At 44.1% G+C, this 27,216-nt stretch overlaps 2 protein-coding genes across 5 annotated transcripts; both read left to right on the forward strand.

The window, feature by feature from the left end:
- Nucleotides 1-11,284: 11,284 nt before the first annotated feature.
- Nucleotides 11,285-14,561, forward strand: LOC100191355 (TMV-MP30 binding protein 2C). Of its 4 annotated transcripts, XM_008649062.4 has the most exons (6): nucleotides 11,304-11,567; nucleotides 11,673-11,741; nucleotides 11,974-12,010; nucleotides 12,129-12,517; nucleotides 13,403-13,621; nucleotides 14,127-14,561. In XM_008649062.4, exons 1-6 carry the CDS (start codon nucleotides 11,445-11,447, stop codon nucleotides 14,274-14,276), a joined length of 987 nt encoding a protein of 328 aa, XP_008647284.1. In that variant the 5' UTR covers nucleotides 11,304-11,444; the 3' UTR covers nucleotides 14,277-14,561. The 4 variants fall into 4 exon arrangements, with proteins under 4 accessions (XP_020394358.1, XP_020394359.1, XP_008647284.1 ...); XM_020538769.2 differs by lacking the exon at nucleotides 11,974-12,010 and having other exon boundaries at nucleotides 11,285-11,567; XM_020538770.2 differs by lacking the exon at nucleotides 11,974-12,010 and having other exon boundaries at nucleotides 11,288-11,567; nucleotides 13,403-13,562.
- Nucleotides 14,562-20,005: 5,444 nt separating this feature from the next.
- On the forward strand, nucleotides 20,006-21,394 carry LOC103629991 (uncharacterized). The gene is made up of 3 exons (XM_035960301.1): nucleotides 20,006-20,221; nucleotides 20,314-20,378; nucleotides 20,539-21,394. Exons 2-3 carry the CDS (start codon nucleotides 20,353-20,355, stop codon nucleotides 21,392-21,394), a joined length of 882 nt encoding a protein of 293 aa, XP_035816194.1. The 5' UTR covers nucleotides 20,006-20,221; nucleotides 20,314-20,352.
- The last annotated feature ends 5,822 nt before the right edge of the window (nucleotides 21,395-27,216 follow it).

The raw sequence follows: 27,216 nt of genomic DNA on the forward strand, positions 1-27,216 counted from the left end.
GTTCCCAACCTTGAAAGCATTAGAAATAAGAAAATCTCTAAGGCATTCATACCATGCTCTTGGGGCTTGGGGCTTGCTTAAGTCCATAGAGCGCCTTAGAGAGCTTATATACATGGTCGGGATACCTGTCATCCTCAAAGCCAGGGGGTTGTTCCACGTATACCTCCTCCTTGATTGGTCCATTTAGGAAAGCGCTCTTCACGTCCATTTGAAACAACTTAAAGGAATGGTGAGCGGCATAGGCTAATAAAATATGAATTGATTCTAACCTAGCCACAGGAGCAAAAGTCTCCTCAAAATCCAAACCTGCGACTTGGGCATAACCTTTTGCCACGAGTCGAGCCTTAATTCTTGTCACCACTCCGTGCTCGTCTTGCTTATTGCGGAACACCCACTTGGTTTCCACAATGTTTTGCTTTGGACGTGGCACCAGGCTCCAGACTTCATTCCTTTTGAAGTTGTTGAGCTCTTCCTGCATGGCCAACACCCAGTCCGGATCCTGCAAGGCCTCTTCTACCCTAAAAGGCTCAATAGAAGAGATAAACGAGTAATTCTCAAAAAAAAATAGCTAGTCGTGAGCGAGTAGTTACTCCCTTGCTGATTTCTCCCAGAATCTGATCGATGGGATGATGTCTTTGGATTGTCGCTCGGACTTGGGTTAGAGGGCCACATGGTGCTTCTTCCTCCATAACATGTTTTTCCTGTGCTCCCCCTTGATCTTGCCCCTCTCCTTGAGGTACCTGTACATCGTCTTGAGTTGGGGGATGCACCATTGTAGAGGAGGAGGATGGTTGATCTTGTTCCTGTAGTTCATGTGGTCGCACATCACCTATCGCCATAGTTCGCATTGGGGCCGTCGTAATCTCATCTTCATCTACATCAAGATCAACTTGCTCTCTTGGAGAGCCATTAGTCTCATCAAATACAACGTCGCTAGAGACTTCAACTAATCCTGATGATTTGTTAAAGACCCTATACACCTTTGTATTTGAGTCATATCCTAGTAAAAACCCTTCTACTGCCTTGGGAGCAAATTTTGAATGTCTACCTTTCTTCACCAGAATGTAGCATTTGCTCCCAAATACACGAAAATAAGAAACATTGGGTTTGTTACCAGTTAGGAGTTCGTAGGAAGTCTTCTTGAGGAGACGGTGCAGATAGAGCCGGTTTATGGCATGGCAAGCTATGTTCACAGCTTCCAACCAAAACCGCTTAGGCGTCTTGTACTCTCCAAGCATCGTTCTCGCCATGTCGATTAGCGTCATGTTCTTCCTCTCTACTACACCGTTTTGCTGTTGTGTGTAGGGAGCGGAGAACTCGTGCTTGATGCCTTCCTCCTCAAGATACTCTTCAACTTGCAAATTTTTGAACTCAGACCCATTGTCGCTTCTTATCTTCTTCACCTTTAGCTCTAACTCATTTTGAGCTCTCTTTAAGAAGCGTTTTAGGGTCCCTTGGGTTTTGGATTTGTCCTGCAAAAAGAAAACCCAAGTTAAGCGGGAAAATCATCAACTATCACAAGACCATACTTACTTCCCCCGATGCTGAGATAGGCAACGGGATCGAAGAGATCCATGTGAAGAAGTTCCAGTGGTTTTGATGTCGTCATCACATTCTTGCTATGATGAGTGCTTCCCACTTGTTTCCCTGCCTAGCATGCTGCACAAGGTCTGTCTTTCTCAAAACAGACATCAGTTAGTCCTAACACATGATGTCCCTTTAGAAGCTTATGAAGGTTCTTCATCCCAACATGTGCTAGACGGCGATGCCAAAGCCAGCCCATATTGGTCTTAGCTATTAAGCATGTATCTAGATCGGCATTCTCTTTCGAAAAATCAACTAAATAGAGTTTGCCGTCTAATACACCCTTAAAGGCTAATTAACCATAACTCCTTCTAAAGACAGATACATCAATATTTGTAAATAAACAATTGTAGCCCATGTGACATAATTGACTTATAGACAGTAGATTGTGCCCGAGCGACTCTACTAAAAATACATTTGATATTGAGTGCTCGTTTGTGATGGCAATCTTGCGCAATCCTTTAACCTTGCCTTGGTTCCCATCTCCAAAGATGATAGTATCCTGGGAATCCCTGTTCTTGACGTAGGAGGTGAACATTTTCTTCTCCCCCGTCATGTGGTTTGTGCATCCGCTGTCGATAAACCAGCTTGAGCCCCCGGATGCATAAACCTGCAAGGTATTTAAGCTTGGGTCTTAGGTACCCAACTCTTGTTGGGTCCTACAAGGTTAGTCACAACAAATTTTGGAACCCAAATGCAAGTCTTGTCTCACTTGCATTTAGATCCCAGTTTTCTAGCCACCACTTTTGTGTTTTTACATGAAAGCACAAATGAAGCATTGCAAGCATGATAAATAGTAGTATGACCATTACTAACTTTCCTAGTTGCATGAGAAGTAGCATAATTTCTCCTAGGTCTACTTCTACCATGAACAAAAGCAGAACTAGATGCGAACATGGCATGAGAATTAAGTGTAGCATCATGATAAACAATATGATCATGAGAGCACCTATCATTATGAGTACTACTAGTAAACTTCTTGTCATAAACATATGCATGGTTCTTTTGAGAACTACTAGCCATAGGGGCCTTCCCTTTCTCCTTGTTGAGACCGGAAGTCTTTTGGCTTGTTAAGTTCTTGGTTTCCTTTCGAAAACCAAGTCCATCCTTAATTGAGGGGTGTCCACCAAAAATGTAGGCATCCCTAGCAAATTTTAGTTTATCATAATCATCTTTGCAAGTCTTAAGTTGAGTATTAAAACTTGCAATCTCATTGTTTAATTTAGCAATAGTAGTAGCATGTTCATCAAAATCAACATCTTTACACTTATTGCAAATAACAACATGATCTACACATGAACTAGTTGCACTTACTTTCTCTAGCTTAGCATTTAATTCATTATTTAAATTCTTTAAGCTAGAGATAGATTCATGACAAGTAGACAACTCAGAGGATAACATTTCATTTCTCTTAATTTCTAGAGCAAGAGATTTTTGAACACTAATAAATTTATCATGCTCCTCATACAAAATATCTTCTTGCTTTTCTAGCAATCTATCATTTTCATTAAGGGCATCAATTAATTCATTTATTTGTCTACTTTAGTTCTGTCTAACTCTTTAAACAAATCAGTGTAGTCTACTTCATCATCAGATGACTCTTCATCACTAGAAGAAGTATACTTGGGAGTGTCCCGAATACATACCTTCTCCTTAGCCATAAGGCACGTATAGTGTTTGTTGGGGAAGAGCGAAGATTTGTCGAAAGCTGAGGCAGCCAGTCCTTCATCGTCGGAGTCGGATGAAGAACAGTTGGAGTCCCATTCCTTTCCAAGGTGTGTCTCGCCTAGGGCTGGGCAAAATACTCGTGGCTCGTGAGCTCGCTCGACTCGTGGCCAGCTCGGCTCGACTCGACTCGGCTCGTTTCAATTTTACCACGAGCTGAGCTAACATCTCAGCTCGGTTCGTTAACGAGCCAGCTCGACACGAGCTCGAGCCAGCTCGTTAGCTCGAATGAGCTAGCATTTATCTGTAAAACAAAGCCTATACTTGTATTGGATGAATTAATAAGTGATGAACTATGTTAGTTTAGGGTTTAAATGATGTGATATATAAAATTATGAGTATTGTTAGTCTTTTCTAGTGTTAAATTGGTATGAAATTAACTAGCAATTGATTATATTGTTGTATATATACATGTATACTATTTTTTGTTCTGGCTCGCGAGCTAAACGAGCCAGCTCGAGCTCGCAAACGAGCCGAGCCGAGCTGGTTCTCTGGCTCGGTTGCTTAACGAGCCGAGCCGAGCCAGCTCGTTTCCTTAACGAGCCAGCTCGAGCTCGGTCGAGCCGAGCCGAGCTGGCTCGATATCCACCCCTAGTCTCGCCCTTCGCCTTCCTATAGTTCTTCTTTCTCTCCTTCCTCCCATGCTTTTCTTGTGCCTAGTCATTATCATTATCGGAACATTGTGCTATAAAATGACCAGTCTTACCACATTTGAAGCAGGAGCGTTTTCCCCCTTGTTTTATTCTTGTTGGGGGTATTCCTTGCGTCCTTTCAAGGCAGTTTTGAAGCCCTTGATGATGAGCGCCATTTCGTCCTCATTGAGCCCGGTAGACTCCACTTGTGCTACCTTGCTAGGTAGTGCCTTCCTGCTGCTGGTTGCTTTGAGAGCAACGAGCTGCGGCTCATAGACGGGAAGTGGACCGTTCAAGGCGTCATCCACGTATCGTGCCTCCTTCACCATCATGTGCCTGCTCATGAATTTTCCGAGGATTTCCTCGGGCGTCATCTTGGTGTACCTGGGGTTCTCATGAATAAGATTTACAAGATGGGGGGTCAGGTCAATAACTGTAAATGACCTGAGCATGAGTCGGACGACATCATGATCCGTCCATCTTGTACTCCCGTAGCTTCGAATTTTGTTGACCAGGGTCATGAGCCTGTTGTAGGTCTGTGTTGGCTCCTCTCCCCTGATCATGGCGAATCTCCCCAACTCGCCTTCAACCAGTTCCATCTTGGTGATCATTGTGGCATCATTTCCCTCATGAGATATCTTGAGGGTGTCCTAGATTTGTTTGGCATTGTCCAAGCCGCTAACCTTGTTATATTCATCCCTGCACAGAGATGCTAGCAAAACAGTAGTGGCTTGGGCATTTTTATGAATTTGTTCATTGATAGACACAGGATTATCAGTACTATCAAAATGCATCCCATTTTTCTACAATTTCCCATATGCTAGGATGGAGGGAGAATAAATGACTACGCATTTTATGACTCCAAAAAGAATAGTCCTCTCCACCAAAGTGTGGGGGTTTTTCCAAGGGGAATTGATAGTAAATGTGCATTTGAATGGTAAGGAATGCGAGAATAGTCAAAAGAGTAATTCTAATTGACCGTTTTCTTTTTCGATGAAGAGTCGTCGTCGTCGTCATCCCTTGGTGAAGAAGAGGAGGCGTCGTTGTCATAGTAGGTGATCTTCTTGATGCACCTCTTCTTCTTCCCGTCCCACTTCTTGTGACTCAAGCTTGAGTCAGTGGGCTTGTCGTCTCTTGGCTCGTTGAAGAGGGACTCCTTCTCCTTGTCGTTGACCACCATCCCCTTGCCCTTAGGATCCATCTCTTCGGGCGGTTAGTCCCTTAGATGAAGAGTACGACTCCGATACCAATTGAGAGCACCTAGAGGGGGGGGGTGAATAGGTGATCCTGCAAAATTCAATACTAATAACACAAACTTGGTTTATAATATGTTAGTTAGATTAAACCAAGTGGTTATAAAGTGAGCTCTTGAGATGGAATCAGTCACACAGAAAAGCAACACAAGACACACACTGTTTTTATCCCGTGGTTCGGCCAAGTAACACTTGCCTACTTCCACGTTGTGGCGTCCCAATGGACGAGGGTTGCACTCAACCCCTTTCAAGTGATCTAATGATCAACTTGAATACCACAGTCTTTTCTTTTTGGAGTTCTCTTCCCGTTTGCGAGGATCTCCACAAATTAGAGCATCTCGCCCTTACAATGTTGATCACACAAGAAGCACAGAAGTAAGGGAGGGAAAGCAACACACACGCACACAAGCCAAGACTTGAGCTCAAAACACGACGCAAGGAGTTCACAACTCAAACGGAGCTCAAATCACTTAACACAACAATCCAAATGCGTGGAGGCGGAGCCTAGGAGTCTTAAGATGTTTAGAGAATGCTTGGTGTACTGCTCCATGCGCCTAGGGGTCCCTTTTATAGCCCCAAGGCAGCTAGAAGCCGTTGGAGATCAACTTGGAAGGTAAATCTTGCCTTCTGTCGAGTGGTGCACCGGACGGTCCGGTGCACCACCAGACATGAACAGTTCCTGTCCGTTGCTCGATTTCCTTCCATATCGGGCGCAGCCGACCGTTGGTCCTCCAGGCCCGTTGGCGCACCGGACAATCCGGTGTGACCATCCGACCGTTGGCTCGGCCACGTGTCGCCCGTTGATCGCGCAGACGACCGTTGGCCGTGGGTGCCGTTGGCTCACCGGACAGTTCGGTGCACCACCGGACAGTCCGGTGATTTTTAGCCGCGGTGCCTTCTCCTTTTCCCGAGAGCGACGGGTTCATCGCCGGAGTCTTGGGCTCGGGCGCTGATGACTCACCGGACAGTCCGATGCACCACTGGACAGTCCGGTGATTTATAGCCACGTCGCCCCACCGATTCCCGAGAGCAGCGACTTTGCTGCCGAGCCAGCCTGGGCACCGAACACTGTCCGGTATGCTAGGCTGGTGCTGGTTTGGTTGATCACTGCCACTTCTTCTTCAACCCTTTTCTTTTTTCTTGGTCATGTCTTTAGCACTTAGATAAACATGTTAGTACTCAAAAACAATTTACTAAGTCTAGAAACATATCTTGTTTTTTGATGTGCACTTTTAATCTACTTAGCACATGTGAGTTTAAACCAATATGTTGGGCATTCAATCACCAAAACAATTATAGAAATGACCTAAGGGCACATTTCCCTTTCAATACTCTATTCATTTATTTATTTATCGTGCTTTAGTTTAAAAATGAACTACAAATATAATGATGTATTACTCTATTTTATTTATTTATCGTGCTTTAGTTTAAAAATAAACTAGTAGATAATAAATATTTAAGAACAAGGTAGTAACATTTAAAACGAGCGACTGAGTGAGGCTGTCAGCGTCAGGCTCAATCGTGGCAAGCAGATGGTCTTTTGGACTGAAATGTATTTTAGGCTAAATTTTTGGCTGAAAAAACCCTATATACAGAAGGACTTTTGGGCTACGCTCCGGGCCACGGCCTAGGTGGCCCGGGGCCCAAATCCGCCCCCTGTCTTTAATATTGTGTTGCCTTATTTTTGATTGCGCATAGTGATCGAAAACAAGTGACCAACAATTATCTTACTCTAATTTGGGATTTAGGTTGTTTTAAGTGTTGAATTTTTAGGTGTTGAATTTTCACCTCTCTATAGACAACTATTAGCCTCAACGGTTGTTCAGATGTTAGCTAAGCACTCTATTTTAGTACTTGTGTGCACGAGTTCTGGGAGAGCACGCCTCCGAAACGACAGTCACCCAAATGTTCATCGACTCATGTGAAGGTCAACAATCATGTTTTAAAGTCAAATTTCTCTTTCTTTACTAAATTTTTAGGAAAAAATGTGTTTTTAGCATAATGTGTATGAAAGTTCAAGCTGCATCCTTTAGAAAAGATGAATCAGCCCACAAAGTATTACTAATGCAGTTAATACCACCAACATTAAACCATGTGAGAAACAAATTTACATTGTTACACTACAACTGTCTGTGAAGCAAATAAAATGCTTACGGCAGTAAATATCAACATGAACGCACAAAGTAAGGTACATCAGTACTAACTTAGGCGACCACATTTTAATTAGCCCTTGACCGCCTATTAGCGTCACGGCTTACTATGCATCAGAAGAGCCTGAAAACGGTGGTCCAAAATTAACGCACGCTCATCTGTAGGAGCACGACGACGAGTATTGCTGAACGTGAGCGGCTGCCCTGCCAACCGGAGCGTGGGATGTCTTTGCTCGTTCGTTACCCTTCCTGATCCTCGTCCGTGCTGTACTATCGAGCAGTTGAATTCGCAATTATGGCCTGTGGTTAGCATCTTCTTCAAGAGCTTGCAGGACAGTTCGTGGCTTTAAAGCTACTCAATGCAAGATTAATTCGAAGGTTACACTTACACCCCAGGAGGACGAAGCATATTGCTGCTATGCATGCAGAGGTAGACGAGCAAATGTCCTGGACCCAAAATCCCACAGAACACGGGCGTCTCTGCCTCTACACAGCCGCCATCAATCGTCTGGCTTCTCAAGATAATAAGATTGGTTTCCCTCTGTTCTAGAAACAATATATAGTTCTATCACAGAGAGCCCATGTTTTGGTACCTTATAAGTTTTGGATCAATTATAAATAAGAAAAAAAATATTCGAATAAATACTATCAAACTAATTATAAAGTGTATTTTCATAATAAATTGGTTTAGATCCATAAATGTGAATTTACTAGAAATTTGGCCACCACTTTAACGGACACGAAAAATGCATAACTACGTTCCTCCCTTCATGATAGAGAGTATCAACTATAAGTCCCTATTGCTGTCTACTATTATAAAGCCGGAGTTTCTTACCAATCTCTACTACTATAAAGTAGTAGAAGTTTCTTTATTCATGCATTACCCCTCTTGCTCCTTTCGTTTTCTAATTGTTGGCTTCACAACCACGTCGACCTAACTAATAGAACATATAATTTTTTTTACATTCCATACTCAAGCATAATATAGAGATCTCTATGAAAAAAATAGGGAAAAAATAGAACCAATCTGTAACGCGTCAAGCCCGCTATGCCGCAATTAAGGTCCAAACATAGCATGGTGATCTACTCGGGCTAAACCATGTTGAGCCACAGGGCACCGAATAGACTCGACTCATTTGGATATATATACTCGTAATATAGTGATGCGCCTATGCAGTCTGGTGGTGACGCAATCAAGTCGATGACCCGTGCAGACGGGGTTATCAGGTGTCAAAGAAGCAGAGTTGTCAAATCATCAACTGAGATACACAGTTTTTTTAATTTGCTAAATTTGGGATTAGTTATGTTCGAATCGAGATTGTAGTTGTTTGATTGATGAGGGGAAGTATCACCATAGGCATTCATCGTGGTGCCACCGCCCGTCATGCCCGCGAGGTCTGAAGTCGTGGATCCCGTCGCCATCATCCTTGCAAACCGCCCCAGACTTCCAAATGCTTATTGTAAAGATTTGGAACGTGTTTGAACAACGACATCATTTTAAACAAGATCTATCTATGAAATATATAGAAATTGTTTAGCAATATAGTACCTAGTCTCTATTTCTATCTCTATCTCTACTATATTAAAGCACCGGTTTCAACAGTCATTCCGCGTCATCTTTTTACAAATAAGCCATCACATATATTTCAAATTAACCTGCTGCACGCTCGTCCCTTCCACTCAACCAACCTCCACGTCCCAAACCACATCTTCGCATATAGATGGCCAAACGGCGACCGGCACGGGTCCGCTAGGCCCGACGCTCGCGGGCCGCAGCTCCGGCCCAGGCACGACACGCCGACCTATTGAACGTGTCGGGCCAGTCTGTTAGCCCGTCGGGCCATTTGGTTAAATCAACGTAAAATGTTAAAAAAGCGATGTAATAGGTGGGGTTCGAACCCACGCCGTGATGGAAGAAGGGTGGGAGACACTTGGTGAAGTCATCTAACCAGTAGAACATCATGCTCAGATATTTTTAATATTGAATATAAATTGTACATACATATATATATATATGCGATTTTTGTAAAATATAAAAAATATAATCGTGCTTGGCTGGCTAGCACTATGGACCGAGGCTACGACCAAGCACGGCACGACGCTCGTGCCAGGCTGGCCCAAGCACTATTAAGTGGGTCGTGCCTCGGGCCGGCCCGTCAGACACGATCCATTTGACCATCTAGACCTCCACATGATAATGATGGTCTTCGCCTCAGTTGTCGCCACCTCATTTGTCAGCTTGCTTCTTTTCTCTCCCCCCTCATACCTCTGCCTCTGTGCCACCCTATTCTCGGCTGAGGGCGTGGGAGCAGGCGCCTCCTCCCCGTATTCGTCCGACACCAGCCCCAACATTGACCCGAGCAGTGGCTATTGCACGTCCACGAGGACGTTTCACAGCATGTGCGCACCATCGTTGTCGCTATCGTCGGACGTCCCCTTCGTCTTCCCAGCCTTCGTCCTGTTCTTCCTTCCCAACCTACTGCCCCCGCCCACGGTCGCAGCCGTGAGCCGACCGACGCTCGTCGATGCGGGTACGAGGTGAGTCGGTCTTGCTCCTAGCCTTTCTCCGTGCGTGCCGCCGAGGAGGTCACGGTGGCGCCTGCCACACTTAGGTTATCTTGGCAATGAGGAGTCCAGATCTGAGATATTGGACAACCAGTCGACATATGCTACAGAGTTGGTGTTGGTGTTGTGTCGCCTCAGCGGGTCCAGGGCTGGGAAGGCACTCACATTCTCTCGTCCTTCTCGGACCGACGCCTGGTGCGAGTGCCTCTCGGTTTGGAGCTGCTCCGGTTAGGCTTATTTTTCCGCTTGCATGCTCTGTCCCTATATGTATCTAGCGGCATACTACCTATGTCGCCTCCACATGCACAGGTCTTCATCGTGTCCTTCTCCGGCAACGAACATGTATGTCTGCCTCTTTCCATCCCTTCCTGCTCTACGAAACACTGAAAGTGGGGGGAGGCGAGGGATGGGGATCCCTGATTTGCTGCCTATGGTACCCGTTTGATGGACCGGCATCGCCTGTCTATATGGCCTTTCCTTACTACGATGTCGACTCGGTATGTTTCTACCACTTCTATGTACATATCACCCATCCTCCTGTCATTGCAAAAATTATTGTGTTGTTCTTTTCGTTGTTTTGGGTGTTAGTTTTTTGTTGTGCCAAGGACTGAAAATAATTTGGGTGTGTTAATACTTTATTTATTGTCTGCAAATGGTTTATGTTCTTCTGATGATGGCTCATGAATCCTGCAAAATATGTGTTAGGATTTAGAGATCCATGCGGGCACTACCATAGGGTGCTCGTACCTTGTGTTCTTGGCTCTTGGATACATTAGATCGGTTCTGAGACCACATTGGCGCAATGGACTCCATGGTGTTTGAGGTTGGTGAATTGGATATTTATTGGTTTTAAACGTTAGTAATTACTACGGAGTATCATAATTTGTATGGAGCGCATCTAGTTTTTATTGATGTTTGACTTTAGCAACCACTCCATATTTTGATCTATCTTTTTTATAAGTTTGAGTTCATGTGACTTATTTTAGAAACTTGAGCTCACAAACTTTCTTTTATTTGGTCTCTTTATGGTAAAATTATGTCATTCTATAATCTCTGTTCGTTCAGTCAGTCGTTGTGAACTCTCTTTTAATCGCTTTTTCATTGGCCATACAACGTGTTGTACCAAGACATATTAAATGTAATAAACAACAATATCAGTTAGTCAAATAAAAAATATTATATAAAAAACGGAGACAATCAATAAAAAACATTAAAATCTTTTTGTGGATAGTTTAGATAGGTCTTGTGAGCGTACGCGGGCAACTAACTAGTCAAATTTTATATGTGTAACACCAAAACCAAACATCTCTTTTTTGTTCCAGCAAGCCTCCTCGCATCTTATAGAAAACAGAAGAAAACCAAGCATCTCTATTTGTTCCATCGTCCGAACCCAATGCCTCGAAAAGCCTTAAACCCCGACCACAGCCTGTCCGAGTCACCCGACCGTTTTCCATCTTCACTCCCAACCGTTTCATTCCCACCTAACTTACTTTTTCCGATTTCGACTCGATTCGTCATTCCAAACAGGACACCGAATGCACGATCGATCCCACAAGCCGCAGCCGCCGGAGGCTGGCGAGGGCGCCGGCGGCGGGAACGTGGATCGAGTGCTCTTCAAGAACCTCGTCGAGATGGTGCCGCTCGTCGAGTCGCTCATGGTGAGTTAGCCGGCGCCGCGCGCAGATCTCACTGGCGCGCTCCTGCTGAGCTCGTGTCGGTGCGCTGCCTGACTGTTGTTCTGTGTTGGTTCTTCCTGGGTGCAGGACCGGAGGGTCAACTCGGCCTACTCGCGACGCACTTCGCTAGTCTACACGCCGGCGCCGCCCAAGAAGGTTTGTTACCGCCTTCTATCTTCCCTAATTTACCCCTATATCTTTCTATCTGTTCCTTTGCTAGTTTGTGGATTTTATTCTTTCATCGGTTGCTTACGTTCCAATCTACAGTTCTACACTTTTCCTGTTTTTAATTGCGGATTCTCTTAAGCTGTCTGTCTCCGATGTCATATACGATTGATAACAAAAAAAAAAAAAAAGGTGCAACCTAAGGCTGATTTCCCTCTTTCAGATTAGACCACCTCACAACGACAGTTTCCCTAGATCTTGTAAGCATCTCAGCTTTCACATATTTTGTAGCCTACTGTTGAGGAATGGCAGCTGAGTCTTCAGTGTATGTAATTCTTTTGTCAAACTACCATGACAATTGCTCTTTGGATTTGGTAGTGATGAACCTGAGGATGGATGCTTCGTTCTTACAGGCGAGCGAATTGGAAAGTGTCAAATTGCCACAGAGCGTATCGGCCAAAAAGCGGAGAGACCCTGGCGATGTATCCAAGAAGAGCACCCCTGATTCTAACGGCGACAACGGCTTGGTTGTGCCATTGTCTCTATCGGGTGCTGAAAATAAGCCCAAGGATGATGTTGCTGGGCTGCGCGAGCAGGTCGATTACCTGCAAAAGAAACTGCTCGAGAAGGAGGAGGCGCTGAGGTCCGCGGAGAGCCTCGTGACTGAGATGAACGCGGCATATGCAACCATCGATGAACTCCGACGCCTGGTGTCTGACAAAGAAGCTTTGATCAGATCTACCAATTCTCAGTTGCATGATGCAAAGGTGAAATGCTGCCGATTATGATTCATTACTATTCTGAATTAACAGGCGTGCTTATACCCATAAAATCTGTCTAACTTCGATATTTTCCTTGCAACTCTGACATGAAAAGCCATGAGATAACAAACTACACTTACCATCAAAGTTGTCACACTGTGAAACCGTGAATGAAAAAACCATGTTCTTTGCAACTGTGTACAAGTAAATATGTATATATTAAACACAGTTACAAACTTAAGTGCAAATGTAATGTTCCTGTACGCAAAATCAGAGTTCCTAGAAACTGGCGACTACTTCTATCATGAAACTTGACAAAGTTCTTGCTTATATTTGTGATGAGAAATGTTTTTGTTCCATAAGAATTGCCCAAGTAAACCTATACTGTTATTAAACCATATAATCAGCCTAGCTTGTAAGTCTAGTTTGATGTAATGCATAAGCTACTTTTACCTTGTAATCGGCCTTCTAAAGGCGACTACTGAGAACAATGGTTAGAAAGTCTGTCACAATGATTCATGCACAAAGTCATAGCTGTTACATTGTTGACTGATTGTTTAATGTCGTTACAAAGAGTTTATGAAAGTTTCTCATCCTTATTTTGAGGCTACTGCAAATTAGCTTTGCTTGCTGTCTTGTACTGGATTGAATCAACATTTGTGCAATTCCAGCTTACCCTTTGGTTCATACATACTGTTGCTTTTGCGTATATAAATGGTTATACATATTTCCTCTTCAGATGATTCACTTATACTGAGTTTTCTACTTACACATGTTATACTATTTTTTATTTTTTGGGTAAGGTAAGGATGCTAAAATTAAATGATTGTTGATTTTAGTGACGGGAGTATATTTTATTTTGGACCTGACATTTTCTTTTTCTTCCTACAGATTATGCTTGCAGACAAGCAAGCATCTGTAGAGAAACTGGAATGGGAGGTAAAGATGTCAAATAAAAAGGTCGAAGATCTTCAAGGAGATGTGTCAAATATGGGATTCGAGATAAGCTCGTTGATGGCATTTTTCGATAAAATTTCAGAGAATCTTTCAGGTGACTCTTATGATGACACAGTACCATCATCATATGAATTAGAGGCAATTCAATCAACGGTGAGCATGCATCCTTGGAGCAACGTTTGGCCTGTTTGAACCATTAAATGTATAACTAAAGCTAGTGACTGAGTGCAAATTAATGTTATGGCGTTTTAAGTGGTCTAATTAGCTTGCCATTCCAGAGAACCAACTTTCTTGTCATAGAATTGCATTGTCTAAAATGTTTGCTACATTATCTAAATTGTCAAATAAACAGTCTGGGGGTTTGTATCTGTGGTTGATTGCTATGCGCTGATACTCCTTACTACATAACAATATGAGGTTCTTTGGAATTTGGGAAGAAATTGTTTACAAGGGTTAATCAATTGGAAGTAATGTTTTGATGCTACACAGGGAGTTTGTATTATGATTCAGTATACATTACAATCGGATATTGTTTTTCTCTTGCAATGTTAGTATGGATGCCGAAATGGAAATATTTATGCAAAGAAAATTGGTTAGATGCTTTGCACTAAATTTGACTATGTCAAACTAATAGCTATGCATCAAAACATTGACTCAGAGTGAAATTGACAAGATCGAGGTCGACAAAATAGAGCAGGAGAGGATTACCTATGGTGAAGCTCTCGCGGCAGCGAGAGAGAACCCTGACGAGGAGCACTTGAATATAGCTGCCGAGGCAAGGTCAAGGCTGCAGGTCCTTGTACTATAGTGGTGGCCCCCTTCTAATTCTAGTGTATGTATGATAATGTTGAACTGCTGATGTAATTTTACCTTGTTGGCTTGAGTTGAGGCGCTTGTGAAATCGTTCCAGGGGTAATGGAACGAGCACTGTATCTTTTTTTTTTCCTGAGGTCTGCATTTTTTATCATGAAGCTTGAGCTATAGTTAGATTTTTTGTGACGGTTATCATCTCAAGATTTAAACCTATGGTTGGAACTGCTTATGTAAATTGTTCTTGAGCCTAAGGTATAGGCAATAGCTTTTTAACAGTGTATAATGGGGTCTGTTTGGTATAGTTTTGAAGCTACGTATGGGCATGGCTAAAGTAAGCTGAAATTAGAAGTCAATCTCTAGGTTTCTTTTGTAGTTTTTTTCCAACCACGTTTCTCACCACGACTTTCATTTAGAAACGTAGAAATTGGATCAGACTAGCTTAGTTTTCCATTTATACTAAAGCATAGTGTCATGGATCAAGGGGTGAATCAGTAAGGAAATAGTAAGATTTAGTATGGTTCTTTGTTTCCTTTGCAAAGTAGTTACTTTGAATCAATCGATTTGTGGATTTACATTCTGGTTGTGGATGAGAGGACCATTTTGTCCAGGTGTGTGGAAGAAAATGGTAGGGCCCTAGCGAGGATGAAACTGGAAGCTATGGCGAGGGAGATGGAGACCTTTGGGGATGGACCTGTGTTGTCTGGAAATGAGGAGAGAAGAGGTGGAAGTCTCAACCGTGATTCGGGAGGAACGAGAGGGGAAACCTCGGGAGGAGAATTTGTAAATCATGGTCAGGGAGGAGGAAGGGATTCTCAACAGCATCTTCCGAAGTTTGTGTTCCCTAAATTCATTGGTGAGGATCCTGCGATTTGGTTACATAGATGCGAAGACTATTTTACTATGTATCATGTCCTTGGCTGCATGAGAGTTGTCTCTGCCACTATGCATATGGAAGGGAATGCCTCACGATGGATGTAGATTTTGAAGTTGAAGGGTGATCTGGGAGATTGGAACTACTTTTCCAAATTGGTGTTGGACAAATTTGGAATTGATGAATACCCTCGAGCGATGAGGAAGCTGCATCAGAGAAGTAGTGTGGAGGAGTATATTTAGGGCTTGTTCGGTTATTCCCAAAACACATGGATTGGATAGGATTGGAAAAAAATGAGAAGAGGTTTGACTTGTTTGGGTTTCAAACCCATCCAATCCCACTCAATCCACATGGATTGAGAGCTAACCGAACAAGCCCTTAGGAGTTTGATCAAGTTAGATATGCTACTTCGGTGCACAACCCACAGTTAGGAGAAGTCTTCTTTGTTGCTTAGTTTATGAAGGGGTTGAAGACTGAGATTCAAGGGCCTATAATGTCACAGCTTCCTATGACTGTAGACAGGGCTATCAGATATGGGCTAAGGGTGGAAGAGTTGGGAAGGTAGGATTAGGGAACAAAGGAATAACCGGGGGTAAGGTAGAACCGAAGGTAGTAGTGGAACAAGGTTGTTGGAGTAAGGAGAGGTAGGTAAAGGAGTATAGGAGGTTGAATGGGTTATGTTATATTTGTGGGGAGAAGTTTGAACCAGGGCATCAAGCTAGTGTCCTAAGAGGGTGCCTCAACAGTTGAATGTGCTTACCACTGAAGACTTGGAGATGGTTCTGACTGATGACATGTTGGGACAGATATCAGAAGCGGAAGTTCATGAGGAACATGAGGAAGAGCTTTATAAGCTGTCCTTACATGCATTGAGTGGGGCAGAAAATTCTAAATGTATAAGGTATGGACCTCTGATTCAAGACAATGTAATGCTAGTGTTGGTGGATTTAGGCAGTACTACCAGCTTTATCAGTCAGAGTATGGTGGATAATTTGAAACTGGAAACTGAACCTTGTGAAGCAGTGTTAGTTAAGATCTCCGGTTCCCTCGACCCATCGGTCAACGAGCGCACTAGGGAAAAGCCTCTAGCAACTGGGGCCATCGATCAGCAGGAGGAGAAAGGAAACGTATTCCCTGGAAGGACCCGCCCCCGGATGAACCCCACGGCACCAAGCCCGGGGTCGGGCGTGGCGGAGCTAGATAGAGGGCTGGGCAAACCGAAGGGAAACCACTCGAGTGGATCCCTTGCCCGGCCCAAGATCAACCTGCCATATATGATTAGCCACATTAACTACGCCTGGCGTCGAGCCACGGCAGAGGCACCGGTCCGCCTCCCACTCATGGCCTACGAGCCCCTCCGGCTGCAATGCACCCATAACCTACGAACCCTTTGGACTGCGGCACATTTATGGCTCGTGCACCCCTGGCCTGCTGCACACTTATGATCTATCGGGACTAGGCCTGAGTGCGTTAACCGCCTAAAGGGCACAACTATACAAGTCGTGTCGAGGCCTTGGCTACCAAGGCCAGGGATCAGCATAGCTCGAATGATGGCGCTCGAGCCCCACGCTGCATGTGTCGTCCTCTATAAAGAATATAAGATAGCCATGCGACCCTGAGGCTCACGGTCGGACGTGGCTTCGCCAGGGTAGAACGCTCAGTTTTACCATCGCCCGGGGACACCTTCTTAAGGAAGCCACCCCTGGCTGACCCCCTCCTTGGCCTATAAAACGAAGAGGTTGGTCAGACGGAGGGACAAACACACACACAAACAGGGATGCCCAGATGTAAAGACGACAGACCGACGGGGGATGGAGGACGCACCGACGAGGATCTAGAGGCCGGAGCCCCACCACTAAGCCAAGACTTAGTTAGGACTCAACTCTGTAGCCCTTATGATGAAGACATCCACACTACTGATACATCTATGCCAATACAAGTACCAATTTCTGGTCCCATTACTCGCGCTCGTGCTCGTCAACTCAACCATCAGGTGATTACACTCTTGAGTTCATGTCCAACATATTTAGACCATGGAGACCCGTGCACTCTTGTTTTGCTTAGGAACTAGGGAGAAGACCGAAAGGGAAAATGATTTGAACATGCTGGATTCGGACTGCAGAAGAACACCAACTTGTAACGGTCACCACGGTCACATGCGGGCTCGGATTGGAATGTTCAAGCACAACATGGAAAGCTTATCAAGTCTACTTTCATATGGATCCGTAATTATAGTCATATCTGTTCTGAGGCCGGCATAATCATTGTTTCCTTACCGAGACATTTCCTGCCTTTTCTGCCCATGGTGCTATGTCACCCTATTTTGGCCCAATGGGTCGTGTATCAAGTTGGGTCCATTAGGGACGCATCCTAGGGTTGCAGCATGACCCCAATACCCTTGTGGTCGTCCTCCCATATTTATAAACCCCCTAGCCGCCACCAAGAACAGCGGGTTTTGTTTAGACCAAGTTTAGCTCTCGCTACTTGCTTGTAAGCGCGCGTGCTGGTTCAGCCGCCCGTCTTCTTGTCTTCGGAACCCCACCATATTGGAATTTGATTGTTAAACCTACATTTACATCTGGTAATTCAGTACTTGTTCTACTTGTTCTTGCTAGTTCTTCGATTGCTTACAGGACAAGTGCCCTAGTGGCCACGGTGTCACGCTCCACAAGATCGTGACAGCCATAGGAGGTGGTGTATCGGTTGCTAAGGCGCAGCGTCTTTGGAAGGCTGTAGTCGGGTCGTGAATGTCGTCTCCTCCACCAATCGAGTTATCCCACACCCTTTCATCGAAAGATCGGGCATTCACCCAACGGGTGCACATCAATTGGTAATCAGAGCAAGGTTTATCGGTGAGAGATTTACTTTTCTTCGCTATTTTCTTATCTTCTATAGTCCAGAAAAAGCCAAAAAAATAGTAGATTAGTTTTACCGCAGTCCTATATATCATTGAGCCTTTACTAGTACTACTTAGCTAGGGCTTGTTGAGTTTTTGGTTGTATCAGTTGTGTCGTGTTGCTGGTCTTAGTTTATTCCTTTAGAGTTTTGAGTTCTACCACGTTTTGGTCACCACGAGATCCACCATCACCATAAACATCTCTGGCTCATTTTTGCCACCACGGATACATCTCATGTCGGATTTGGAAGTTTAAATACAATCTGGAAAGCTTATCTTATCTTCTTTCCAACGGATCTGACGTTGCCTCAAAATTCATTCTGAGCGCTCCGCAATCATCATAGAGATTTCTGGACTTTCTATATTAACAAGATTTGTTAAATTTGATTTAAAGGGGTTGTTAGCAATATCCTTATTGTTTGGGTTGTCATAGTAAAAAAGGGTTTAGGCCCCTGCAAAAAAAAGAAGAATAAAAAAAAGAAAAGAAAAGAAAAAAGGAAAAGAAGAAGAAAGAAGGGGGCTGAATCTCTAAATCCGTTGTTTCTCTTTGTGCTGTGCTAGTTGTTCTTTTTCAGTGACTACCTTTGTGCCTAGGCTCACGTCTCTAGCATGGTTTAGCCTAGGACCAGCACAGTACCACCGTTGAACGATTATTCAGCTTGCTTTTGTAACTAACGTGGTACTAGTGTATTCCTTGCTTCAGCCCACCTACAACTCTACATATTTCGACTACAGTTTGACATGTCGTGTTGCTGCGGTACCGATACACTTATTCCACGGTTGCGGACTTGTTGGTTGCTGACCCCTCCTGTTGAGCAAGGTAAGAATTGGTAAGAGCTTGTGTGGCAGGTTGAGAGTGAGCGCCTTGCGGTAGCTACATCCTAATAGTTGTAGAGTTTTTATTCCTTCACTTTTTTATCTTGTTGCCTCTATTCGTCTAACCATGGCAGGATTGGAGGTTGATGATGCTTCTCGTAATATGCCACACTCTCCTCGCACCAAGGGTATCATACAACACTTTGTAAGGCTGGTGAAGAATGAAAGGGAAATAGGCTTACACCTTTTCCTATATGAATTTTGGTGGTTGAATTGCCCAACACAAATTAATTGGACTAACTAGTTTGCTCTAGATTATGAGTTCTACAGGTGCCAAAGGTTCAACACAAACCAATAAAAGTCCAAGAAAGGGTTCAAATAAAAAGAGCAAAAGACAACCAAAGGCTGCCCTAGTCTGGCGCACCGGACAGTGTCCGGTGCACCAGAGAGTTCCACTCCGAACTTGCCACCTTCGGGAATTCGGGGAGGCCGCTTCGCTATAATTCACTGGACTGTCCGGTGTAGCAACGGACTGTCCGGTGTGCCAAGCGGAGCAACAGTCGTCTGCAACGCTACAGTGAAACGCTACAGTGTTGGGCAATTCACCGGACTGTCCAGTGAAACGCTACAGTGAACGCTATAGACAGTGAATAGTGACTGTCCGGTGCACCACCGGACTGTCCGGTGGCCCCGTTGTCAGAAGCTCCAACGGTCGGAACCCAACGCCCTAGTGACGTGGCTGGCGCACCGGACAATGTCTGGTGCGCCATACGACAGAGGCCCTCACCAACAGTTCTTTTGGTGGTTGGGGCTATAAATACCCCCAACCACCACACTTCAATGCATCCAAGTTTTCAGCCTTCAAACCTCATACAAGAGCTCTAGACTTCATTCCAAGACACAAACAAAGAGATCAAATCCCCTCCCAAGTCCGGAATCACTCCAAACAAATTAGTGATTAGAGAGAGACTTTTGTGTTCTTTTGAGGGGAGAATTGGCTGTGTACCATTAGAAGAACACATGTTTGGCAATGTACCATTAAAAGATTTCTTCTTTGCTTTGTACCACTGAAAGGTTACAACGTTGAAGGTTTATAGCATTTCGTCACCTTCGTTAGGGAATACTAACGGTTTTATTTTTCTTTGCCTAAAAATGAGTTATGAAATGGCTCTTTTGCCCCTTGCCTTAGTAAACTAGTAAGCCTGCTCGTTCTCAACCTCACGTACGCTCCCAGCCCAGGAGTCCGCTCCTCCCAGGCACAAGCAAAGCAGCCGCTCGCGGAGCTTCCCGGCGACCCTCCCGACAGTGTGCTCTCTGCTAGTGGCTCCAGCTCCTTCGCCCTCTCCTTCACTCCATGGTGAGCACCCCTCTCATCTCCCCTCCCCTCCCTTTCCTCTCCCATACTGTAAGTTCATATTCTAACCCTAATTTTTGGAGAATTTTTTGTAGTGCTCATTAATCTGAAATTGGTTGGGGATTTGAGCTGGGATGGATCCTGCTTGTGTTTCAGAAGGGTAATCTCCTCTCGCATTCTAAAAATTGTTCTAATTTTTTTGGTATTTTCATGTACGAGTACAAGCTTATGGTTGTCTGAAGTGAATTAATGGGATCTATCTTGTTGATTGGTCCTTAAAATTTTTTCTTTGTTCCGTTTGTGTTCGGTCTCTATTTCAGGGATAATTCAAAGAACCTGCATAAAATAGATGTTACCGTCAACTCTTATTTCGCCGTTCTTGATGGTAAAAAGGTGTACAATCGGGACAGAACAATAAATTTGGTTGTGAATCCAGAACACTATACACTTATTGATTTAGAGAAAGATGTGGATTCATATTTCAAATGGGGTAGCTGCCAAAAGCCAATTTTCTGGGTTGTTGAAAAGGGTGACAAATGGCAATGTAAGTTGACTTCAGATGCTCAGCTTAGTGACCTGGTAAGTTCATTCGATCTGGTGAAGTTATTTATGACAATGGGAAGATGTAAGGAGGGAGAGGAGACACTGCATGTTGTGACCGATGTGGTGGGCAAGGAGATGCTAGCTGCAGCATATCCGGTGGGCAAGGAGATTGATGTAGACAATATTGTCTATGAAGAGATGCATGTAGATGAGGTGATTGGCACAACAAACAATGGAGAGGAGGGTATGCATGAAGACATGGACAAGCAACCAGAATGGAGAGAAGTGCCTGAATATGGTCAAACAACTGCAGGGGCACCAGTGGCTCAAGAAGAGGAAAAAGAACACTTTATGACAGCTGGGTGTGATCCTGATGGAGATGAGCCGATAGGAGCAAATGAAGAATGGAGATACTTCAAATTTGTTGATGGTAAAAATGTTCAACCAGTGAATCCAGTGGATGTTCAGACAAGAAGGAGGGCAAGGGCTATTCCAGAATTTGATTTAGAAAGTGTCCCTGATGATGAGGCCGGTTTGGTAGATGATTATGTTGTGCCCCATACAACATATGACCATGAGAATCCAGTAATCAAAGAGGGAGACACATTTGAAGACAAGGTTGAATTTCTTTGATCTGGAAGAGTCTTGCCCGGGAAGGATTACAAAGACCTTCCAGTTGTTGATCTGATGGATAAAATTAGAGAGAAGATCATGGAAAAGATTGCCACAAGGCAAGATATTGCCAATAGACTTGAAGGCCATATCCTTCCAAGTGTGCTACATGAGCTGAACATGAAAAGTAGAGGGCTTAATTATGATTTTAGCAAAAGTGGGTTACTAGCAGCCGAGATTTCTGGAACAACAAATGAAGGGAAGACATGGAGGTATGGTGTTGACCTTAACAAAAGAACTTGTGGCTGTGGACAATGGGAGGTGTCTGGAAAACCATGCACTCATGCTATCTTTTCACTTGGAAAATTTAGACAGAAAGAGTTAAAAATCGAGGATTTTGTGGATGATTACTACTCAGTAGAGAGGTTTAAACTTGCTTATCAATTTGAGGTCATTCCAATGGGTGACAAATCTCAATGGCCAAAGAATGACCCTGGTTTTGAAATGGTCCCTCCACCATTAGAAAGGCCTGCTGGGAGACCAAGGAAGCAGAGAATTAAGGCTAGTGGAGAGCCAGGAAAAAGAGGTCCATATCTGATAGTCACCTAGAGGGGGGGTGAATAGGGCGAAACTGAAATTTACAAATATAAACACAACTACATGCCGGGTTAGCGTTAGAAATAAAAACGAGTCCGCGAGAGAGGGTGCAAAACAAATCTCAAGCAAATAAGAAGTGAGACACACGGATTTGTTTTACCGAGGTTCGGTTCTCGCAAACCTACTCCCCGTTGAGGAGGCCACAAAGGCCGGGTCTTTTTCAACCCTTTCCCTCTCTCAAACGGTCCCTCGGACCGAGTGAGCTTCTCTTCTCGAATCACTTGGGAATCAAACTTCCCGCAAGGACCACCACACAATTGGTGTCTCTTGCCTCAATTACAAGTGAGTGTTTGATCTCAAGAAAGAATGCCAAAGAAAAGAAGCGATCCAAGCGCAAGAGCTCAAATGAACACTACAAATCACTCTCTCTAGTCACTAAGGCTTTGTGTGGAGTTGGGAGAGGATTTGATCTCTTTTGGTGTGCTTTGCAATGAATGCTAGCTCTTGTATAGTGGTTGGAAGCTGGAAAACTTGGATGCAATGAATGGTGGGGTGGTTGGGGTATTTATAGCCCCAACCACCAAACATGACCGTTGGTGGAGGTTGTCTGTCGTATGGTGCACCGGACAGTCCGGTGTACACCGGACATGTCCGGTGTGCCAGCCACGTCACCAATGCCGTTGGGATTCGACCGTTGGAGCTTCTGTCTTTTGGGCCCGCCTGGATGTCCGGTGCACACCGGACATGTACTGTTCAATGTCTGGTGTGCCAGTATGGGCGTGCCTGACTTCTGCGCGCTTCTGGCGCGCATTGAATGCGCCTGCAGGTGACCGTTGGCGCGAAGTAGTCGTTGCTCTGCTGGTTCATCGGATAGTCCGGTGTACACCGGACAGTCCGGTGAATTATAGTGGAGCAGCCGCTGCGTTTTCCCGAGGCTGGCGAGTTCCGGAGGCCGCTCTTCCTTGGAGCACCGGACACTGTCCGGTGTACACCGGACAGTCCGGTGAATTATAGCGGAGTGCCTCTGGAAATTCCCGAAGGTGGCAAGTTCGAGTTGGAGTCCTCTGGTGCACCGGACATTGTCCGGTGGTGCACCGGACACTGTCCGGTGTACACCGGACAGTCCGGTGCCCCAGACCAGAGGTGCCTTCGGTTGTCCCTTTTGCTCTTTTGTTGAATCCAATACTTGATCTTTTTATTGGCTAGGTGTGAACCTTTTACACCTGTAAAACTTATACACTAGAGCAAACTAGTTAGTCCAATTATTTGTGTTGGGCAATTTAACCACCAAAATTATTTAGGAACTAGGTGTAAGCCTAATTCCCTTTCAATCTCCCCCTTTTTGGTGATTGATGCCAACACAAACCAAAGCAAGTATAGAAATGTATAATTGAACTAGTTTGCATAATATAAGTGCAAAGGTTGCTTGGAATTGAGCCAATATTAATACTTACAAGATATGCATGGATCGTTTCTTTATTTTTAACATTTTGGACCACGCTTGCACCACATGTTTCGTTTTTGCAAACTATTTTGTAAATCCTTTTCAAAGTTCTTTTGCAAAAAGTCAAAGGTAAATGAATAAGATTTTGCAAAGCATTTTCAAGATTTGAAATTTTCTCCCCCTGTTTCAAATGCTTTTCCTTTGACTAAACAAAACTCCCCCTAAATGAGATCCTCCTCTTAGTGTTCAAGAGGGTTTTGATATATCATTTTTGAAACACTACTTTCTCCCCCTTTTGAACACAATAGGACACCAAATGAAAATACTCTTTGAAAAACTAAGTTTTTGAAATTGGTGGTGGTGCGGTCCTTTTGCTTTGGGGGGCTCATACTCTCTCCCCCTTTGGCATGAATCGCCAAAAACGGAATCATTAGAGCCCTCGAAGTACTTTCTTCCCCTTTGGTCATAAATAAATGAGTTAAGATTGTACCAAAGACGAAGTCCTTTTGCTCTCTCCCCCCAAAGATGGAGAGTGGCTTGGAGCGACAACGAAGGATGAGTTACGGAGTGGAAGCCTTTGTCTTCGCCGAAGACTCCAATTTCCTTTCAATACATCTATGACTTGGTTTGAAATAGACTTGAAAGCACATTAGTCATAGCATATGAAAGAGATATGATCAAAGGTATATAAATGAGCTATGTGTGCAATTTTAGCAAAAGAAATTGCGCGAATCAAGAATATTGAGCTCATGCCTAAGTTTGTTAAAAGATTGTTCATCAAGAGGCTTGTTAAAGATATCGGCTAATTGATCTTTAGTATTAATGTAAGAAATTTAGATATCTCCCTTTTGTTGGTGATCCCTTAAAAAGTGATACCGAATGGCTATGTGCTTAGTGCGGCTATGCTCGACGGGATTATCCGCCATCTTGATTGCACTCTCATTATCACATAGCAAAGGGACTTTGGTTAATTTGTAACCGTAGTCCCGCAGGGTTTGCCTCATCCAAAGCAATTGCGCGCAACAATGGCCTGCGACAATATACTCGGCTTCGGCGGTAGAAAGAGCAACCAAATTTTGCTTCTTTGAAGCCCAATACACCAAGGATCTTCCCAAGAACTGGCAAGTCCCCGATGTGCTCTTCCTATTGATTTTACACCCCGCCCAATCGGCATCCGAATAACCAATCAAATCAAATGTGGATCCCCTAGGATACCAAAGCCCAAACTTAGGAGTATAAGCCAAATATCTCAAGATTCGTTTTACGGCCGTAAGGTGAGCTTCCTTAGGGTCTGCATGGAATCTTGCACATATGCATACGGAAAGCATAATATCCGGTCGAGATGCACATAAATAGAGTAAAGAACCTATCATCGACCGGCATACCTTTTGATCCACGGACTTACCTCCCGTGTCGAGGTCGAGATGCCCATTAGTTCCCATGGGTGTCTTGATGGGTTTGGCATCCTTCATTCCAAACTTGCTTAGGATATCTTAAGTGTACTTCGTTGGCTTAGGAAGGTGCCTTCTTGGAGTTGCTTTACTTGAAATCCTAAGAAATACTTCAACTCCCCCATCATAGACATCTCGAACTTTTGTGTCATGATCCTACTAAATTCTTCACATGTAGACTCGTTAGTAGACCCAAATATAATATCATCAACATAAATTTGGCATACAAACAAGTCATTTTCAAGAGTTTTAGTGAATAAAGTAGGATCGGCCTTTCCGACTTTGAAGCCATTAGCGATAAGGAAATCTCTAAGGCATTCATACCATGCTCTTGGGGCTTGCTTGAGCCCATAAAGCGCCTTAGAGAGCTTATAGACATGGTTAGGGTACTCACTATCTTCAAAGCCGGGAGGTTGCTCAACATAGACCTCTTCCTTGATTGGTCCATTGAGGAAGACACTTTTCACGTCCATTTGATAAAGCTTAAAGCCATGGTAAGTAGCATAGGCTAATAATATGCGAATTGACTCAAGCCTAGCTACGGGTGCATAGGTTTCACCGAAATCCAAACCTTCGACTTGGGAGTATCCCTTGGCCACAAGTCGAGCTTTGTTCCTTGTCACCACACCATGCTCATCTTGCTTGTTGCGGAAGACCCATTTGGTTCCTACAACATTTTGATTAGGACGTGGAACTAAATGCCATACCTCATTCCTAGTGAAGTTGTTGAGCTCCTCTTGCATCGCCACCACCCAATCCGAATCTTGAAGTGCTTCGTCTACCCTGTGTGGCTCAATAGAGGAAACAAAAGAGTAATGCTCACAAAAATGTGCAACACGAGATCTAGTAGTTACCCCCTTATGAATGTCGCCGAGGATGGTGTCGACGGGGTGATCTCGTTGGATTGTTTGGTGGACTCTTGGGTGTGGCGGCCTTTGCCCTTCACCCTCCTTGTCTTGATCATTTGCATCTCCCCCCTTGATCATTGTCGTCATCTTGAGGTGGCTCATTTGCTTGATCTTCTACTTCATCAACTTGAGCTTCATCCTCAATTTGAGTTGGTGGAGATGCTTGCGTGGAGGAGGATGGTTGATCTTGTGCATTTGGAGACTCTTCAGATTCCTTAGGGCATACATCCCCAATGGACATGTTCCTTAGTGCGATGCATGGAGCCTCTTCAATACCTATCTCATCAAGATCAACTTGCTCTACTTGAGAGCCGTTAGTCTCATCAAACACAACGTCACAAGAAACTTCAACTTGTCCAGAGGACTTGTTAAAGACTCTATATGCCCTTGTGTTTGAATCATACCCTAGTAAAAAGCCTTCTACAGTCTTAGGAGCAAATTTAGATTTTCTACCTCTTTTAACAAGAATAAAGCATTTGCTACCAAAGACTCTAAAATATGAAATGTTGGGCTTTTTACCGGTTAGGAGTTCATAGGATGTCTTCTTGAGGATTCGGTGTAGATACAACCGGTTGATGGCGTAGCAAGCGATGTTGACCGCCTCCACCCAAAACCGATCCGAAGTCTTGTACTCATCAAGCATGGTTCTAGCCATGTCCAATAGAGTTCGATTCTTCCTCTCCACCACACCATTTTGTTGAGGGGTGTAGGGAGAAGAGAACTCATGCTTGATGCCCTCCTCCTCAAGGAAGCCTTCGATTTGAGAGTTCTTGAACTCCGTCCCGTTGTCGCTTCTAATTTTCTTGATCCTTAAGCCGAACTCATTTTGAGCTCGTCTTAAGAATCCCTTTAAGGTTTCTTGGGTTTGAGATTTTTCCTGCAAAAAGAATACCCAAGTGAAGCGAGAATAATCATCCACTATTACAAGACAATACTTACTCCCACCGATGCTTATGTAAACAGTCGGGCCGAATAGATCCATGTGGAGTAGCTCAAGCGGCCTGTCGGTCGTCATGATGTTCTTGTGTGGATGATGGGCACCAACTTGCTTCCCTGCTTGGCATGCGCTACAAATCCTGTCTTTCTCAAAATGAACATTGGTTAGTCCTAAAATGTGCTCTCCCTTTAGAAGCTTATGAAGATTCTTCATCCCAACATGGGCTAGTCGGCGGTGCCAGAGCCAACCCATGTTAGTCTTAGCAATTAAGCATGTGTCGAGTTCAGCTCTATCAAAATCTACTAAGTATAGCTGACCCTCTAACACACCCTTAAATGCTATTGAATCATCACTTCTTCTAAAGACAGTGACACCTACATCAGTAAAGAGACAGTTGTAGCCCATTTTGCATAATTGAGATACAGAAAGCAAATTGTAATCTAAAGAATCTACAAGAAAAACATTGGAAATAGAATGGTCAGGAGATATAGCAATTTTACCCAATC

Source organism: Zea mays, chromosome 6 (genome assembly GCF_902167145.1).
Source record: "Zea mays cultivar B73 chromosome 6, Zm-B73-REFERENCE-NAM-5.0, whole genome shotgun sequence".
Taxonomy (NCBI): Eukaryota; Viridiplantae; Streptophyta; class Magnoliopsida; order Poales; family Poaceae; genus Zea; species Zea mays.

Bases quoted from the DNA above. Each gene is read 5' to 3' on its own strand.
- LOC100191355 (XM_020538769.2), top strand. From the start codon at position 11,303: ATGCCTCGAAAAGCCTTAAACCCCGACCACAGCCTGTCCGAGTCACCC. The intron at 12,518-13,402 runs GTGAAATGCTGC...TTCTTCCTACAG, and splicing joins CTCAGTTGCATGATGCAAAG to ATTATGCTTGCAGACAAGCA. The intron at 13,622-14,126 runs GTGAGCATGCAT...ACATTGACTCAG, and splicing joins TAGAGGCAATTCAATCAACG to AGTGAAATTGACAAGATCGA.
- LOC103629991 (XM_035960301.1), top strand. From the start codon at position 20,353: ATGGATCCTGCTTGTGTTTCAGAAGG. The intron at 20,379-20,538 runs GTAATCTCCTCT...TCTCTATTTCAG, and splicing joins CCTGCTTGTGTTTCAGAAGG to GGATAATTCAAAGAACCTGC.